The 18,508-nt window shown below is 39.9% G+C and overlaps 2 protein-coding genes across 7 annotated transcripts in view; both read right to left on the minus strand.

Annotated features, from left to right (window-relative positions):
* rubcn (rubicon autophagy regulator) overlaps positions 1–11,717 on the minus strand; it is a 14,360-nt gene extending 2,643 nt beyond the window's left edge. Inside the window, exons 1-18 of one of the 4 annotated variants that reach the window (XM_047810292.1) lie at positions 11,351–11,717; positions 9,945–10,098; positions 9,763–9,846; positions 9,509–9,662; positions 8,909–9,015; positions 8,242–8,383; positions 7,700–8,086; positions 7,183–7,230; positions 6,511–6,603; positions 5,640–5,684; positions 5,012–5,124; positions 4,634–4,826; positions 4,294–4,398; positions 2,809–2,869; positions 2,202–2,334; positions 1,872–2,017; positions 1,496–1,560; positions 41–279 (exon numbers count right to left, since the gene is read on the minus strand). In XM_047810292.1, the coding sequence (XP_047666248.1) occupies positions 41–279; positions 1,496–1,560; positions 1,872–2,017; positions 2,202–2,334; positions 2,809–2,869; positions 4,294–4,398; positions 4,634–4,826; positions 5,012–5,124; positions 5,640–5,684; positions 6,511–6,603; positions 7,183–7,230; positions 7,700–8,086; positions 8,242–8,383; positions 8,909–9,015; positions 9,509–9,662; positions 9,763–9,846; positions 9,945–10,098; positions 11,351–11,388 (2,307 nt within the window). In that variant the 5' untranslated portion in view covers positions 11,389–11,717. The remainder of the gene's footprint in view (positions 1–40; positions 280–1,495; positions 1,561–1,871; positions 2,018–2,201; positions 2,335–2,808; positions 2,870–4,293; positions 4,399–4,633; positions 4,827–5,011; positions 5,125–5,639; positions 5,685–6,510; positions 6,604–7,182; positions 7,231–7,699; positions 8,087–8,241; positions 8,384–8,908; positions 9,016–9,508; positions 9,663–9,762; positions 9,847–9,944; positions 10,099–11,350) is intronic. The other 3 variants (XM_047810293.1, XM_047810294.1, XM_027161858.2) reach the window with 3 other exon arrangements.
* Positions 11,718–13,311: 1,594 nt separating this feature from the next.
* On the minus strand, positions 13,312–18,416 carry LOC113652675 (serum response factor-like). 3 transcript variants are annotated; one of them, XM_027161912.2, is made up of 7 exons: positions 17,451–18,416; positions 16,234–16,464; positions 15,358–15,553; positions 14,969–15,028; positions 14,650–14,766; positions 14,471–14,562; positions 13,312–14,355 (listed from the first exon to the last, which is right to left on the minus strand). In XM_027161912.2, exons 1-7 carry the CDS (start codon positions 17,745–17,747, stop codon positions 14,269–14,271), a joined length of 1,080 nt encoding a protein of 359 aa, XP_027017713.1. In that variant the 5' UTR covers positions 17,748–18,416; the 3' UTR covers positions 13,312–14,268. The 3 variants fall into 3 exon arrangements, with proteins under 3 accessions (XP_027017713.1, XP_027017698.1, XP_027017706.1); XM_027161897.2 differs by having other exon boundaries at positions 16,201–16,464; positions 17,451–18,407; XM_027161905.2 differs by having other exon boundaries at positions 14,471–14,541; positions 16,201–16,464; positions 17,451–18,402.
* Between the last annotated feature and the right edge of the window lie 92 nt (positions 18,417–18,508).

Consider the following 18,508-nt stretch of genomic DNA (forward strand, 5'->3'; position numbering starts at 1 on the left):
TAAGTTAAAAATAAAATGAGAATTGTTCGGTCCATCGTACCCGCACTGCCTCCAGGTTCTTCACCTTCTTGTACAAGCCACTGTTTATGTCATCGAGATTGAACAAAGGATCCTGGGCAATTTTTCCCAGCAGATCTCGGGCAAAGTTACTGACATAGTATTTACTGAAATCCCATTTCCACAGGACACGCCCTGGCACCACAGCAACTGCATTCTCATGGCAACACTGACAGAAATACCGGCCAAGGTACTCACAGTAACGCAGCCTCTTTATGTAATCTACAAAACACACAAACATGTCATGTTATTACAATGTGTGTCCATATGGGTTACAATTAGGGATGTAGCGATCCTATATTTTGGATCGGATCCGAGCATTTTGAGTGGATCGGGTATCGGTGGTGCGTGACCCATCCAAATCCGATACCCGTGGTGGTTGATTAATGAACAGCAAACATCATAGACTATTTCTTGAACGTATAAGAAAAATACACTTATATATTAAATTGCATTAATGAAAATAAATATAATAAATTTTATATGAAATATGTTGCACAACAGCCTGCGACAGACAGGCAAGTTTAGAAGGCACCCTTTCCATTTACCTCAGCGTGTTAAACATGTTGCTCATTTTGAAGTATTTTACGCTTGATTCAGCAGAGTAGCACTGCAAATTGTAATGTCTGCAAAGCCAAAGTTTCAAGAGGTGGATGTAGTATTTCGAATTACAACACGACAAATTTAAATCAAATTTCATCTTCAGAAGCATCATGCAAAAGAACACATGGAGTCCATGCAAGTTAAGCGGAAAAAGGATGATCCGTCAAAGCAGATGACTCTGACGGATGCCCCGTCCCCGCCCGCCCCGGACCTGCCCTCCCGAGAGGGGGAGAACCGGGTGCAGGACAAAGGGGGACGGGGGAGAGGGCGTGGAGGTGTGTCGCCCGTGGCCCCGGAAGGTAAGCGGCAAAGTCGGGGCGAATGCTGAAACAGGTTTATGTCATTGGTGGCATCTATATACTTAGACATGGTTGTTGCAATGTTGCATTGCACTTTTTTTTTGATGAGTGCAAGGTTTACCGTTTAACACATTTTGCATTGTGTTTCAAGAGTTCTAATTTAAGATTCACTTTAAAATATTGCCTTTTCTTCAGAATAATTGCAGTATATATGGTTTAAATTGTTATACCACTAACTGTTAAAAGTACTGTTTGCTACTGCATTAATCATTTTTTAAGGTTTCTTGTGTTTTCATTTTTCATCCAGTAATGGGCATTTTTGTATTTCTTTGCCAGAAACAAATAAATCTTAACTAAACGAGTTGTATACATTCTTTAGTTTTAAAGGTAGAAAAGAACACAGATATCGGATCGGAATCGGCCGATACTGGCAAACTCTGGTATCGGAATCGGATCGGAAGAGAAAAAGTGGTATCGGTGCATCCCTAGTTACAATAGTAATATAATATGTATTATGAAGTCCAGTAAAGTGTCACCTGGGTCAATTCGAGTTCCACATCCTGCACACCTGTAATTCTGCTTCACCACCAACACTTTCCTCCTAAACAAACAAATACACAACAAAATAAGAGAACACACAATAGGACTGCACATGAACTTTTAAAATCATGATACAAATTTCTGTCTCAGTGCAATAAAACTAAAAAAAAAATGTAAATTAACACCTACAGAGTGCTTACTGTGGCCTACACAGCACTCAGACAGCTCTTCAAAGCTTTCCGTGTACACAAAAGTGTTAAGCAAAAACTACAAAATATTCAGCATGTGTTCCAGATGGTTAAGCATGGACTACAGAGTTCTCAGCATGTTCTATATGGTGTTCAGTGCACACTGCAGTTTACAGTGTCTTACTTTGGGGCATTATGTATGTTGAAAATGATTTGAGGTCGCGGAGGTGCCCACTCCAGATTCCCCCTCACACGGATTCGCAGTTTATACACGTCAGCGTGTTCGCCGTCATCGGGAGAGATCGGCACAGAGTCAGGCATTGGCAGCAACTACAAACACATGCAAATACACAAACATACTTTTTATTAGCATTTGCATTAGAAGTCTACCTTAATGTACTCTGTGTGGTGTTTCCCGATGTGATGATGCCTGCACAAGGTACTAGGGTAATGGGAGCCATGTATAAGGTCATACCACATAAATGTATGTGTGTATATATGTGGGTTTGTTTACCTTCTGAGGAGCATCATGTTCAGGGACAAGCCACTCAAGTTCAGAGGCAGCAGGAAGCTGCAGACCTTCAAACTGACGCAGCAGCCCCATTGCAACGGATTCAGCACTATTTGACTGCAACAACCAATGAGACCTGAACAAACATTATAAAAAGAATTTTAACAGCATTATGATGTTTACGTGTAAACTCTACAGCAAGGTGCTAATCTGAGTGAGTTTTTTTGACCATTTTCTAATCTTAGGCATTGATGTGCATGACCCATGCATTAAACATGGATCACAACTTAAGGCACATCAACAACACAAAGCTGAAAGAAAGAAAGAAAAAAGAGAGAGTATGGATTAGTCTGGGACCAGAATGGAATTAGATTGGGATCAATAGAGGGAGCAGTGGGGAACAGAAGAGACATTTGGGATTAGTATGAGATTAGTTTTGGCAACAGTATTAAATTCCTTTCAGATAAGTAAAGAGACCAGTAAAAGATCAGCTTAAGATCAGTTTAAGATCAGCATGGAGTTATTTAAAAATCATTTAAATGAGCAATGTGTGTGTGTGTGTGTGTATACGCGCGTGTGTGTGTACGTATACGCTTGTGTGTATACTTACAGAGTCTCAGAGGTAATAAAGGATCTGCTGCTCAGCGTTACACTCTGTTTAACGTCTTCATCTACAACAAATATTATTATTATAATGGCAAAAAAGATAACAGCAATGACAATAATATCATAACATCAGCAGATTTGAAAATAGCATCACTGCTTTCAGCAACACGCATCACTCATCACCACTACACTCTAAAGCAGGGGTGTCAAACTCAAATTCACAGTGTGCCAAAATATAAAACTGAGATAGTCACGGGCCAAACTGAATATTTATTGAAAAATTAACTGCAACTGATATTTAATGTTCAACCATTTTCATATGGAAACAAACTTTTAGTTTTAAATATTTTGGTTTGCAGTAACAGTAAAAAAAAAATTTAAAAAAAAGGGTCAGTAGGTAGGTCTATATTTTTTTTTTCCAAGTTTCAATGTTAAAAAAAAAAAAAAGTACAATTTTGGTGATGGTGATTACGACTTTAAACAAATTAGCATATCGTGATGTCACTGACTGGGTCGTCAACCCCTGCCTTCAGGCGCATCATTGCAACCTTATTTTGATGCTGGACACAGTTTTTCCAGAACTTCGTGACAAGTTAAAGCGGTGTCGGGCTGTTTTAATGAATTTTTTTAATGTATTATGGTGCCCGAACCCGTTAATATTTTTTATTGATTTTGTATTAGTTGTTTGAAGAGTAAAAAAAAAGGTAGGCCTTAACGCAAATTTATAACCAGCAAGTCGGCCGGACTTAAAGCAAAAAAAATATATATATAATAATATTTTAAAATATTAAAATATTAAAAATTTTTATGGATGGCCTCAGTGGTGTTCTTTTCGCAAACTTTGGCCATACACTTTTTGACAAACTCTCCCTCATTAAAGGGCCGGACAGATTTTCTGTCTCTGCTGCCACAATAAAGCTGTACAGCCTTTATAGCAGCTTCATTTTTTTGATTTTGCCTTCATGAACATAGTCTGCCGGGAAACCAGACTTTTTTCATCATCTCCTCTGCCTTCTGGAGCTTCCGCTTTACGTCCAGGTCCTTATACTTCTCATAATGTTTCGTTTCATAGTGTCTTCTTATGTTATATTCTTTCATTACAGACACGTTAGCTCCATTAGCACACAAGACAAACAGGTCTGTCCTTTATATTCGTAAACAGATAATCTGCCTCCCACATGTCTTGAAAGCTCCTATTGTCCATCTTTCGTTTGGCCATTTTTGTGGAGGGTGGAATTAACTTGCCCGATGTGACTGTAACATGATTGTTAACGACTGTCAACAGAATGAGGGGCGCTTGCTGTTCGTGACTACACGTCAATACAGTGGCAAGGCATTCTGGGATTTGTAGTATTAGCGGAGCATGCGGCTAGCCAGCTGTAATGCACATTTGATATGATCTCGCGGGCCAAATATAATTACCCGCGGGCCAGAGTTTGACACCCCTGCTCTAAAGCTTTAGAAGTTACACATCGACACAGACTCCTACCTTTTAGCAAAAGGTCCTCCACTTCATCAGCTGATCCAGAGTCAGTGTGAAGCAGAGAATCCCTCGAACTCTGCAATGATCCACCACTGTCTGTAGAGGGAAGAGCTGAGAACACAAACAAGCAGCTGAAATTTGCAATGGAGCAGTTTGTGGGTGAAGTGGGTTTAAGCTTTAAAATGAGTAATATTTGTTTGGCAGAATTACTTTAAGTCTTAAACTAGTGGCTTGTATGTGGGTGGAATTAGTGCAAGCTCTAAGGTGAGTTAGGCACAAATGGGCAGAGTCAGTTATAAAAGACAAAAAGGCAAAGTGATGTGGTAACAAGGTGGGTTAGACTCACTGTGGTGGGTGGAGCCGGGCTTCTGGAAGCGGCTGCGGCGGATCTGCTGTCTGCGCAGATGGATCCTCTGTTTGAGCTGCTGGATCTCAGAGTCACTGTCTCCATCCTCATCTGCCTCCTCTACCCTCATCTGGCATTTCATCAGCTCAATGGCAGCAATCAGAGATTCAGAGATGCTGAAGTGTGCATTCTCCTGCAGAAGGAAATGAGACACAGCCAAATAAGGCAACCAAATGAGACATGCAGCCAAGTAGGAAGCACAGCGGAAGGGAAAAAAGTGAGTGAGAAATGCAGCCAAGTGAGATACACAATTGTACAAAAACTGCCAAATGAAACACATAGCCAAGCAAAACCTTGAAAGAATACAGATGTGTTCACCTTCTCCAGATCTGCACAGCTGCCAAAGTCTTGCTCAGACAGGTAGCTGATCAAACTCTGACCCTCTGACGGCTTCCGGAACAACCCATCAGACCCACTATACTGATGGCCCCCTGCAGAGAAAAACACCACAGTCCCCAAATAGCACATGCCATTTCACTACACTGTCTAAATCCACAATTCTTTGAAAATTCATGTCTAGTAGAAATGTAGACATGTCACAGGAACAGTAAACTGTTGCAGTCCCATAGGTAATCAGAATCAGAACCAGAATAAGGTTTATTGGCCAAGTGTGTTGACAAACACAAGGAATTTGGTTCCAGCTGTTTGTGACTCTCAAAAGTACAGACATAAATAAGACTATATTTATGTCTGTAAATGAGCAGAGACAGACTGTGTGTCTCAGTGTGAGCACATGATAGTGTGTGTGAAAGACTATTGCAGTTCAAGAACAACTGTCTCCTCGTATCAGGTACAGAAAAGTACATTTTAATTTAATATACTGAACTACATGAGTGCCAGGGAATCTGAAAAGCTTATTAAATGTTATAGTCCACATTAGTGTAACTAAGTATCTAGATGCACTTCTCACAATTAGCAATCTAGCGAGTTTGTACAAATCGATTACCTGTCATTTCAGGCCTTTCGAAGTCCTTTTTCGAATAGTCAGTTTCTGTGAAATTCTAGATGTAAATATTGATCTTAAAATGTTCAAGCTCATCTTGACAAACAGCACAAAGCCATAACTTTTTTGTTAGCACATAGAATAGAATAGAATTTTTTGTGTTTAGCTAGGCCACAGTGATTGCAGGGATTTTCCTACATTGAAAATTTTTTGGCGGCCGCCAAAATGATTTTTTGTCCCACCAAATTGTCCCTTATCTGATCTGTAATTGGGTTTTGTGAGTGAAGCTGGCTACTGACGGAGTGACTGAGAGAACGAGCAAAAGCAGAATTCCCACACAACACGTGACTCCTTTGAGCCGATTCATTATAATGAATGGTTAAAGCAATCGTTCTGCCCGTCAGTGTCTGAATCGGTGTATAACAAATCATTACTTCTTAGAAGAACATGCAAATCTGAAATGAGAAAGTAAGTGTGCTTACCCCATTTAGCAAGAGTGTTTAGTAAAATTTAGCCTTAATAATCCACAGTATGTATAGGCCTATGACAATGTGTAGTAAATTACCTACAAAATCATTTAGTTTAAACTTTAAAGTTAGACTGGAGTGAGATGAAACTAGATCAAAGCACAAAGCAAGCTGTTGCTAGCTAGCTGCTAATTTTATATGGTAAACGGATCATGTGGGTACTAGGGTACTCTTTGCTGTGTGTGGCTGACCGACATCGAAGACCAATTTTGACCCAGGAAACCCTGGATTGCCATTGTTCACTATCAGCTCAAGTTCTAAAATGCTACCACTTAAACATAGACCTTTTTCAGCTTGTTTTTGAGTGTTAGTTGTGTGGTGTTTTGTGCATGTTTGTGTACACTGACCAGCCTCCATGTAGAGAGAACTGTGACTGCTGTCGCTGCTGTGAGGGGAGAAAGGCCCGAAACTACTCACAATCTGCCCATCCACAGCTGATTCTGAACACACACACACACACACACACACACACACACACACACACACACACACACACACACACACACACACACACACTTTACTAAAAGAAATTAAACAGCTGTGACAAGAGACATGAGAAATAAAAAAATAAATCAATAAAAATCACAGATCTCAATATTATACTTTTACTGATGCAAAAAATCTATAACTATTTATGTGACAATGTTCAAAGTGGGGTTAAAAACAAAAATAAGACATGTGTAAATACATCTTTAAAATAAAATAAATAATAAATATTAGAAGATATGGAGCTCTGATGAAATACTACTGAAAAAATACAAAAATAATAATGATAATAATAAATAAATAATAAGAGATATAATTAAAGAAAAAAGGTGGGAATGAGGAATGAAAATCACTCAGCAGAAGAAAGTAAAAACACACGTTTCTTTTAAACTGTGATGTGTGTGAATGACAGCATGCCACAGCCAATCAGAATGAAGACAAATGAAAAGAGGTAGAGAAACTTGCAGACACAGATCAAAAATGTAGGAATGTACAAATTGGAGGACAAATGCAGCACCAGTGCACTGCCAAACCTTCAGCAGGGTCCTCTATTATAATGGTGATTTTCCTCTGGTTCCCTCCTTCACACAAACGGGGAGAGAGAAAGAGAGAGAAAGAGATAAAAAGTGATAAAGATAGGTGTTATGCTGGATGTGACCAGCAGGGGAAGCAGTTAGTGCTGTTCAGCAGTGCAGTAATACAATTTCCTGCTGTTGGAACGCTGTTAAAGCAGTTGTACTTTATTTTAAAATATAACCAACTAAATTTAACATAGAACAAGAACTTGTCCAGGAACCTCTGTAGGTCAAAACCATGATCTCGAGCATTTCAAGAAATAAGATGTATTTTTCCCCAGACACTGCTGATCCAGACAGAAAGAAAAGTTTATAAGAGCCATCTCAAAGAAACGAGAAGAGGCTTGAAAAACTGACTCAAATCTATGCAGCAGCTCAGAGAGAGATGACTGAGAGGAACAGTTTAGTTACTTTCTGATAGAGTTCACTTCACTAGCTAGAGTGCATATGATAACATACGTTCTCTCATGCTTACCTTGTTTGTGTTTCTGCATGACACCTGTATCAGAGAGTGACCTTGCATGACCCCTGAAGCTTCGTTTCTTTCCCCTTTCCATATCAGAGAAGGAGCTGCGTCTTTGAGAAATGGGCGGAGCTTCGTGAGTATGGCCTGTGTTCTGAACAGTCTCTGTGCTTAGTGCTGAATTGCTGGAACCTCTGCGGCTCCGCCTCCCCAGATTCCCGATGGCGAGATACTCAGGCCCATCATCACCATCGCAGTCCCCGCCCTCTGAGGGGGCAGGGTTAACAGGTTGGGTGGAGCCAGTCTGAGAATTCTGGGTCATCACTTGGTCCACGATGCTTTGGTCAGTGCTCAAACATGTCCACGGTGCCCCTGTGGCACTTATAGTCACTGCTGCATCTATAATGCATACGTGTACACCAACACAACACACACACCTTAAGTGAGTACAGTGAATTTACATCAGAAATTTCAATACCAGCTTTCCACACACTATTTGTATCAGATTTACATGCTCACTGACAGTGTTGTCACACAGTTGTGGTGAGGTTTACCTGTACTGCTCTCGGTGTGTAAAGTATTTGTCTTGTCTCTGAATGAGCAGGATGGAGTGTGTGTGCGTATGGAAACTCCAGATAGGACACACTGCTGAGAGGAGAGCAAATCAACAGGAACACACTCCTTCAAGTGGAACAGCTGCGGAACACACAGTTAGACGCATGCTGTTAGGAGACACACGCAGACACACCCAGAGCCTGCTCCCTGCATAGTACACCAGCGTAGAGGTCATGTGTGTAATCAAGTGCGCTCCTGTCCACAGAATACCCATAATGTACTGACAGGGCTGTGTGTGTGTGTGTGTGTGTGTGTGTGTGTGTGTGTGTGTGTGTGTGTTTGTGTGTGTGTGTGTGTGTGGTTTAGGACATGTAGTCACACAGATTGACTGATGTAGATTAAGTGTGAGTAAAAGATGCAGTGCATCTCCTCAGTCTCAGGTTTTAGTTGCCAGGAAACCTTATTAAAGCAGATAACTTAATCTAACTGTTACCTTTCGCATAAGGAGCTCTCTCATCTCACATGAGCCTGATGAAATAATGCTCAGAGCCTGAACATGTAACCTGTTTGTGACCGTTGAGCTGTTGATTTGTAACCTACCGATGTAGTGACTACAATGGGCGATCTGAGAGAGATCTGAATGGTGAAATGATAAAAAAAACTCACGCGAGTAGTGTTGATAAGAGCAAGTAACCGTACGTCGTTCTGCTCAACCGCCTCCAAACACTGAAACATGGCTGCCACATGCAGATCGCTCAGAAGAAACGCCTCATCTACAGGGAGAAAAGAGTGGATGTACTTTGAATGTGGGTTTTACATGAATCCCTTTTCAAAAAATCATTTCAAGTGAAAACTGAATATAAAACTTCCTGTTAAGATTCCTATAAGATTATCAAAAACCAAATATAAAATTGTTAAACCTAGACATTTTATAGATATTTTCTGTCTAATTACCAGTTTTCTCGTTCTACTGGCAGGTCATTCTGCATCTTTCTAAAACTGATTCAAATATGCGATACTATCTGCCGATTAAGACAGATCATTCTATGTTTAGAAATAGTTTCTTCTTTAATTTTTTTAACAGGTATTACTAGATGAATTTGACTATATTTAAGCTCTTTTCACTCATCATTGATAAAGTACAGGCATGTGGGGGAAAAAAAAGTTACTTGTTTTTGTTCATTGAGCTGTAGACACTATAAAGTTCACACTTACTGCCTTACAGTTCTACTTATGTACAGCAATTAAAAACTGCTGCGTTTGTACCTGTATAGTATTTGCGGGTCGTGCTGTGTTGTGTGATCAGGGGTTTTAGTTGTATGGAGAGTGTGTGACTCTGCAGGCTGTGAAGGAGCCAACGCTCTGCTTTATCACTCTCACACTGAACACTGCTGCTGAACACTGGCTCCATTTGACTGAACTACACACAGAGACAAACAGAATACAGTTTAATTATAACTGGTGTTAAAGCTATAATGATTTGTGTTACTTGTGTGCTTCTGTGTGGGTGTGTGTGTTACCAGTTCTACATGAGGTGCAAGTTTGGGACTGATGGATCGCAGACACCACACAAAGCGCCAGTAATCCTTCTGCTTATAGTACACCTGCACAGAAATGGTCAGACAGACAGATGGGAAGATAGACAAAAAGGCAGGGGAATTAAGGTGACAACTTTCCTGTGCAAAATATGTTACATTCATACCTGTTCGTGTTTGAGGCCATGACTCAGGATGTTGCTCATGTCTTTGTGAAGTCGCTGCAGTCCTCCATAGCGAGACCACACGTTTGGATTATTTGTAGACAGAAGTCCTTCCACGGTCGTTTTCAGGTTGGACAGAAGCTTCCAGTGTTCACGCCTGTAATAAGAACACATACGCGGACCGGAAAATCACTTCTACTACATTAAAAAAATCACACACTAGGGTGTTATCATGGAACATACAGTGGTTTGAGGACAGTTATAAATTAAAATTAAATTAGAGTGCCCCTGCACTCTGACCCCAACCTCCTCAGATGGGGTATGTGAAGAAAGAATTCCACTGTGCTGTAATGTATATTTGGCGATAATAAAAGCTTCTATGCTCTGTTCTATTCTATTCTATTCATTCTCCTATGCCCTATTATAAAAGTGTATATTTTGGACACTTTACTGTTAAGGAGTGTGAGTCACCTATTTACCTATCAGAGAAGTTGATCTCACAAAAGGACAGGACTGAATGTCACGTGTCCATCAAACCGTGTGATTTAACAACTCCCAAAAGAACAAACTTTCTCTTTATTATTTTTTTATTTATTATTTATTTATATTATTTATTATCTTTATTATTATTATCTGTCTGTCTTTTAAAGGTCTGGAAGTTAAAACTCTTCATCAATTGTACTGCTGCAGAAACTTTGTGATACATGCTTAATGAAAGAAAATCTGTTAAAAGCACAAGGGGGGGTGAGAGAGAGAGAGAGAGAGAGAGAGAGAGAGAGAGAGAGAGAGAGAGCTCATGGGAAATCTCATGTGAAATCTCGAAATTCAATAACAAGAAACAATAACAAGTGCATGCAGAGTTGTGTATAATCCAGTAGTTCATTTAGAAGTGATGCACCTGTATAGCATCTGTCCAGTTTAAGGTCCATTTGAATGCCCGTTGCTCTTAATAATCAATAAACGCAGCTAAATATTAATTAAATCTGGTTACTGACAATATTAGATTACTGTGCTAACTGTTAGCATTAGCTTCCTGATTAGCCCACTGCCAGTCTAATTTATTGTCCACTCTACTCTTTGAGTTGATATAAATACGGATACTCAGTGTAATAAATAAACCAAATAATAAATAAATAGTAATTGGTTTAACTGAATGTGAAGACTGACACTGAGCTCAGAATGCTAACACTGGCTAACAGACTAGCAGGGACAGCTAGCCACATTAGCTACGTCAGCTAGCTTTATTTCACCTAGTATTTTTTTACTTATTAGCACCTGGATACAAACATTTTAGCATTATTAACCTGAATTGTGCTTAATAATACTCACTGGCCTTAAATTTCCATAGAAGTAAACAGAACACACCGGTGATGTGATTCAGTTATAGTATAGTTATATATATTATTTACCTTAACTCCACACTGTCCGCCTCTGAGCAAATTTCCATCTTCTGTTGTTTATTATCCGGTCATTATGAGACAGAAAATAAAAATACGAGTTTAATTCTATGCAAATGTCTGGACTCCGGTGCTAAATTTCTATGTACACACGCCTTAAGGCACTGCGCTTGCGCACTGTTTATACACTCGTATTGGGGTTATTTTGTCCACCCGTTTTCGGATGGGCCCTGACGATTGGGTTGTAGTATATTCTTCACTCACGCGCTGTTTGTGTGTCTAATGGACGGGTGAACACGTGATATTTCCATCATGGTGATTAAAACTGATGAATCAGCTGCTGGTGGAGAGGGTGTAGTGACTGAGATACTGCATTCTCAATGTCATGATGTTATCTTTCAGAACAAGTCTCTCCCTTTTTCTCTGTGTACTTCTGTATCATCCTTCTGTCCTCACATCACTACTTGGAGGGCAGGGCTATGGGAAAGGGGAGTGTGCGCCCCCTGCTGGCTAAATAATTCCTCCCTCTCCACAATAATATTTGTAAATCAGATCAATCTGGATAAGGACGTCTGGATTATTTCAAATGTAATTTCATTCACATTTTTAAATTTTTATAATTAATAAAATCCTGATTAAGTTATTTGAACAAAGTAAATTTACTTCATAATTGATATTTTATTGCCCAGTTAGAACTGCAGAGAGAACATTTTTAAAATAATAATAAAAAAAGGATTCTAGCCATTTATTTTTCATTTATAGATTTGACACAAGAATAAGGTACACACAGTGACATTACGTCGCTCACGCCGACGCTTTATCTCCACCTACACACACACACACACACACACACACACACACACACACACTCTCTCTCACACACACACACACACACACACACACACACACACACACACACACACACACACACACACACACACACACACACACACACACAGCTCCACCAACTAGGTCTTTAGATTACTTTGATGTATTAAGTGTAGGAATGGTTGTTGAAGGAATAAAAAAACAATGAAGCGATGATCATGTGTTTTATGTGGTTTTAAAAACTATCCTAAGCAGCTGCATCACTGTCTTTATTTCTCTGCACCATCTCGGATTGCAAGACCCTGCAGCGGATAGTGAGCACAGCTAAGATGATCATTGGAGTCTCTGTTCCCTTTATCATGGACATTTACCCCAAACGCTGCATCCGCAAAGCCAACAGCATTGTTGATGTCCCCACACACACAACCAGACTGCGTAACAGTTTCTTTCCACAAGCCATCAGATTTCTCAACAACTGAACTGTATTGAGTACAACACACACACACACACACACACACATACATACAACTGTGTGGACTGCACCTATCTGCACCAAAACACACTCTTCCAATATACACCCATGTCTACAGCACCACAATATCAAACTGTTAAAAATTCTGTTTTGCTCATTCAGTCAATTGCTGCTTTGCACAACTCATTGCAATACCTCATATAATTGCTGCTATTGTATTAAGTGTTCATTCCTGTATTTCTTCACAAGTATTGTAGAATATACAGGAACTACTCTAGTCAGTGCTGCATTTGTGTATTGTCTTGTAGTGTACAAATCAGAATATGCTGAATAGTGTTAAGTATCAGACCTGAAAAATGACCTTGAGCTCATTTACAGTCCACATGAACAAACAAATGCTAACCAACAACAACCAACAGCTGCTTATTCAGTTAAGGTTCACTCTTGTGATCATTATATTACTTAAATTAATATATCTGATATTCCTAAACCAATACTATAGCAGATTGTATGTTTTTTCTTCTTCTTTACAGCCTGAAAGCATTTAGTTTTAACCAGTAAAATTTCCAGCTTGGTTTGTGGAAAAGCAGACTGTGACTTCCTGAAACAAACCTCACACAACAGATTTGCTTTCATTTTAACATGGGTTTCAATTTCACAGATGAATTAAACATGCACCAAACACATCCTGCTTTATTTTTCATTCACAGCCGTACATGAAGTGAAATCTTCAACGATGCATTCAGACTTACATTGTCTACAGCCTTTTAATCTTATTAAAACTCTACACCATTCAAAATTTCACTAAAGTGTGCAAAGTGTTGAATGCAAAGTTAGGGTTTATAATGTAGACTGTAAAATGAGAGCTTAAAGTGTATAGTTAGATAAAGGTGTAGAACGTGTCAAACCTGGAGCGTAACACTTACAGTAATTACACTGATGTATAGCTAAATCTCTACATGTTCTCCCTCACATCTCACATCGCACGTTTACTAAGATGCATTGTGATTTCAGATGACCACATTTCGGCCATGCTGCAGGTGTGATGATCTGATGTGTCATAGCATGTTCAGACATATATTGTGGAGCATAAACACAACTGTTAAGTGTCTCTGTGGTGATGAAGCTGGTGTTATCAGTGTAACATTGTGTTCATGATAGTGATGTAAAGAAACCCAGTTTGCCATGACAGTGCTAGAACACTCCAGTAAAATCTTTCACACAGCTGTAGACAGACGCACACACAAACACACAGAGAGACACGCAGAAAGACACACATACACGCACGCACAGAGACATGCCCGAATGCACAGAGACACGCAGACACACGCACGAGCACGCAGACACACGCACGGGCAGATACGGACTGAAAGCAGTAATATGTTCCCCACTAAACAGTTTGGAGATTGGTTTGAAGTTTATTTAAAAACATTAAAAAAAACAGCTGTGTAATGTGCAGTGTACAAATTAGAGTGTGTGCACGTGAGAGTCTGTATGAACATGTGTAACTGAATTGAGGAAACAGTAAGAGGAAGAAGAGTTGCCATAATTATTATAAACCATAATTAAAAATATATATACTGTTCTGCATTGAAAACACACTTGTCCCATTACACACACTTAGTGTGTATCACTCTGATTTCGAATTGTCCAAGTTGACGCCACGTAACTCTGTCAAAGTGTGTGTGCTGCTGGAGTTCTGTTGATTTATCAACATCTGAAACACACAAGAGTATAATAAGAGTATTTTATATAAAATCCAACACACAAACCATTTGTTTCTATTTTTATCTCCACACACACAAACTTAGAGCATCATAAGACTTTATTACCGAATGCAGTGGAACAGCAGAGACTGGAATCTGAACCGTTCCGTTAGGAGATGTGAGGAACATCTGAGGAACTGAAAACATACACCCAGAAACTGAAATGCATATACACAAACTACTGGTCATATGAATCATATTATACACAAAGCAGAGTGTGTCTTTGTAAGAGTGTAATGACTCACGATTATCATGTGTGAGTGGGTGATCCGTTAATGTAGAGGCCGAGTTAGCATACACCACTGCGCTCGGGCAGATAACATGTCCCGCTATTGAGGAGGTCATCACTGCAGAGTGACTTCCTGCATGAGAGGAAATGGAAAAGACGTCTGTATCACACTGTTGTGTGTTCCCAAGCTAATTTGCGGTGTTATGCTAACAAATCACTGATTTGTGCAAACACAATCATGGACTCATGTCACTGCTTCATTAAAGTAATCAGGACAGAGAAATGGAGCAAATGGGTGGGGATGGAGGATGCACAGAGAGAAATAGTGTTATTACCAGCTGCGCTGTTAAAATTCTGCACTTCACTGCTCTCAGTCGATTGAGACACTGCTGTACCTGAGAGAGAGAGAGAACAAACACACTAGTGAGCAGCAAAGTTATAAAACAGTATCATCCATTATCAAACATATTAATCATTCCAACGCCATAAATTACTGGCAACAGACATAAGAATTCTCTTATGTAACATTTGGCAAACCCAAAACTCATGCAATGACGTACACTACACAGCTATTTTAAGAACACTTCTGCTCAATAAAAAAAAAAGTAGATTACACTAAACTCGGCATAACATTCAAAGAAAGTAATCATTTGTTTGAAAATTGTGTTAATGAAAGACTTTGGCTGTGACCAGCTGTATATATACACATCAAACACACACACACCAGGCAAGAGCGTGAATCCAGCGGGGAGCTGCACTACTCCAGTTGCAGAGGTAGACGTCTTCACCAACGTACCGTTGGACACTGACCAACAGGTGGCAGTAGGAAGCAGCGTTCCGCTGCTCTCTGACTGAGCAGAGGAAGTGGAGGGTGTCTCTACACTGCTGCTCATTACAGTTCCTGCAGACTTGTTAACTTCCTGAAAAATCAAAAACACAAGAACCTTGGTTATTTAAACTCAGTAAGCACGGCACACAATTTTTTAACACTTTACAATACAGAAAAATATACTAACCAACAGGAACACTGTCAATAACCATAGTTAATATGCTTCAAGTAACTGGAATATTTTTGTCATTTAGAGAATCTGATTTGAACAGAAATTAAAAGCTTGTGGACACCTGAACATAAAACTTGTGTGCTTTTTGGTCATTCCATGGCAGATTTAGTCATTTATTCGGCCCTGACTTTACTGTAAAAACCACCACTCTTGTGGGATCTGTTCATTCAGCCACAATGGCAATAGTTGTGGTGGCCTGGGGTTCAGTTCGTGTTTTAGATCATCCCAAAGGGGGGGCTGAGGTCTGGACTCTGTGCAGGACACTAGAATTCCTCCGATCCAAACTTGGCAAACCATAACTTAATGAGGTTTGTGCACAGGGACTGAAACAAGTTTGAACCCCTTAGTTCCAGTGAAGGGAAAGTGTAATGCTACAGCATGCAAACACATACTAGACTATTGTTAGTTTCCATCTTTTTGGCAAAAAATGATAGAAGACCCACATACAAGCATGTTGTTCATTTGTCCACAAAATTTTTATAGTGTATATTATTATTGACAGGGACCTTCTCCTCTATGCTGCCATCGCTCTCTGTGACCTGATATGTGAGGTCGGTCTCTTCAAAGCCCGTAGCACTCATCCTCTGATCAGCAGCTGAATCGGAGCGTGGAGAGTCAGGTGAATTTAAACAGGTTTGGATCAGTGCCTTGCCTGTCTCACTCGTGATCATTGGCTGCAGCTTCCGTGTTGCAAATGTATACACGTGACCTGTCTCACTGGCCACCAACAGCAGCACCTGAGTCCCAGTGAGGGTGGAAAGCTCATATGCCTACACACACACACACAGGTTTGGATAAATACCAAATGCATAAAAACACTGTGATCAATACTGACAGTTAGCATTGGTATGATTCAGAGAGCATAACAGGTGTGGTGAAGAGTTAGAGGTGCAAAAGGATTAAAAAGGCTTAGAAGACATTTGACATTTTATGCTCTGTTCGAACTGCACTATAAGTGACCGCTCAAAGGTCAGAATGACATCATAAGCCCCATCTACATTGGCTCATGGGTAATATCCTAATTTACAGGGGCTTCTCTGCATTGTTTTGTTTTTTTCAATCACGATCCACCTGTCTGACAGTTTTGTTTTTTTTCATACTCTTGAAAAAACAATTATAGATGTAATTACAAATTGTTCTTCACCACACTCTTAGACCCTTCTCCAGATATTAAACATGAAAAAAAAACATCAAATAAACCATTTTATTAAACAAATAAAAAATATTTTCATGCATTCACCTGATAATCATCTAGTTATTTTCAAAGTCACTTTGTAGTGTGCATAACAACGTGAGAAAAACGTGAAAATATTTACCTCCTCAAAATAGTTAAAAGTATACAAATTTAACTAAAATATCTACAGATTTAACTAAAATGTCTACATGCTGCTTTTACAGGCAAACACTTATATATGCAGCATAACTCAAACCAACATTAGACGACCCAGAGTAGGAATTTCGAGTCGATGTGTCTTTTTGACTCACATTTTGACTCACAATTTGACTCACACGGTCCAAATCACGTCACTTCCGTAAACACCCTCTGGCTCAGAGGAAGTAGAAGTAGTTTTGTAATAAGAATGATTTACTCTGTGTGACTATTCTTTTGTCCGTGTTTATCATCCGGAGTCGAGAGAAATACAATTCAGCCAGTGTGTTTTAACATCTCCACACTACCGAGTGAGAGAGGAGACACCACTGTGGGAGGAGTTTTACATACACAAAGTACATGAACATTAACAGACCTCAAGCTCACCTTCTTCATGATGCCAGTCTTTCTTTTGCTGAAAGTGGTATACCGTCTCAGCTTGTTGTCAATGAACTCCATTTTAATTTTGACTCTCCCGCGGGTCTTTTTGCCTGGTTTAGCGCCTGTTACTCCGCCGACCATGGCGCGACCTGTGGCCGGTGCAGGGGCGCCGTGTTCTCGCCCTGCTCTCCGATGCTGTTCGCTGCTCCTCTCCATGCAGCCCGGCTCCTCCTCCTCTGCCGTGTCCGAGTCTGCATCCGAGCCGCTCAAGATCTGATTATTCCCGGACGACAGATGCTCCATCTCACCACTGTCATGCAGCTTTTAACGCGGATGTTCCTGAGCTAAAGCCCCGCAATAGAGCTGGAGATAAACAGTCTTCAGTTCTGATCTCTTCCTTCTTCCATTACTGGTTCCGAGACATTTTCTCGAAGACACCACAATACTATTTGCAATAATAAACAAGTTTTACAAGCACCCTATAATCCCGTATAAGATAAATAGTTCTCCTGTCTATGCAATAGCGTTCAGGCCACGCGCACGGCTAACTATGTTAGCATAAGACAGAATGACTTCTCACACGTCTTTGGAAGAACGGACAAGTTTCCAAAACAAGAGCACGAACGAAAACAGGCAATGATATTAGGATGATAAAGAAATTATCCAAGAATAACGGACCATAATAACCTATCAAAGAGAAACATTAGTTACAGTTACTAAAGTTTACACAGGAAAGTTTCCTGAAGTGCCACAAATGGACATGGCGTCTGATTACACGTATCAATCCGCCATGTTACCTAGTCTTCATCATTTATACCATGTTATCCGATATAATCACATATATCAGACATATTCGCTTTATTTCACTTATACACAACGACTTTTTTTTTTTAAAAATACGAAAAATTATGGTCACAATATGACAATGTTCTCGCACACAATCCGCGCACGGACGTTTACGTGTCGGATCTACTTTATTCCATATAAAGAAAGACTATGTTGCCTTTTATGGTAATAGCGCTCAATGTGCTGCGCTGCAATTGGGTTTTTAACTCTATGCGTGT

Source organism: Tachysurus fulvidraco, chromosome 2, assembly GCF_022655615.1.
Source record: "Tachysurus fulvidraco isolate hzauxx_2018 chromosome 2, HZAU_PFXX_2.0, whole genome shotgun sequence".
Classification (NCBI taxonomy): domain Eukaryota; kingdom Metazoa; phylum Chordata; class Actinopteri; order Siluriformes; family Bagridae; genus Tachysurus; species Tachysurus fulvidraco.

Excerpts from the sequence above, each read along its gene's own strand:
- LOC113652675 (XM_027161897.2), bottom strand. The coding sequence starts at position 17,747 with ATGGAGCATCTGTCGTCCGGGAATAATCAGATCTTGAGCGGCTCGGAT. Across the intron at positions 15,029-15,357 it reads TGGATTCACGCTCTTGCCTG|GTACAGCAGTGTCTCAATCG; the intron begins GTGTGTGTGTGT and ends TCTCTCTCTCAG. Across the intron at positions 14,563-14,649 it reads CCCACTCACACATGATAATC|TTTCTGGGTGTATGTTTTCA; the intron begins GTGAGTCATTAC and ends TATGCATTTCAG.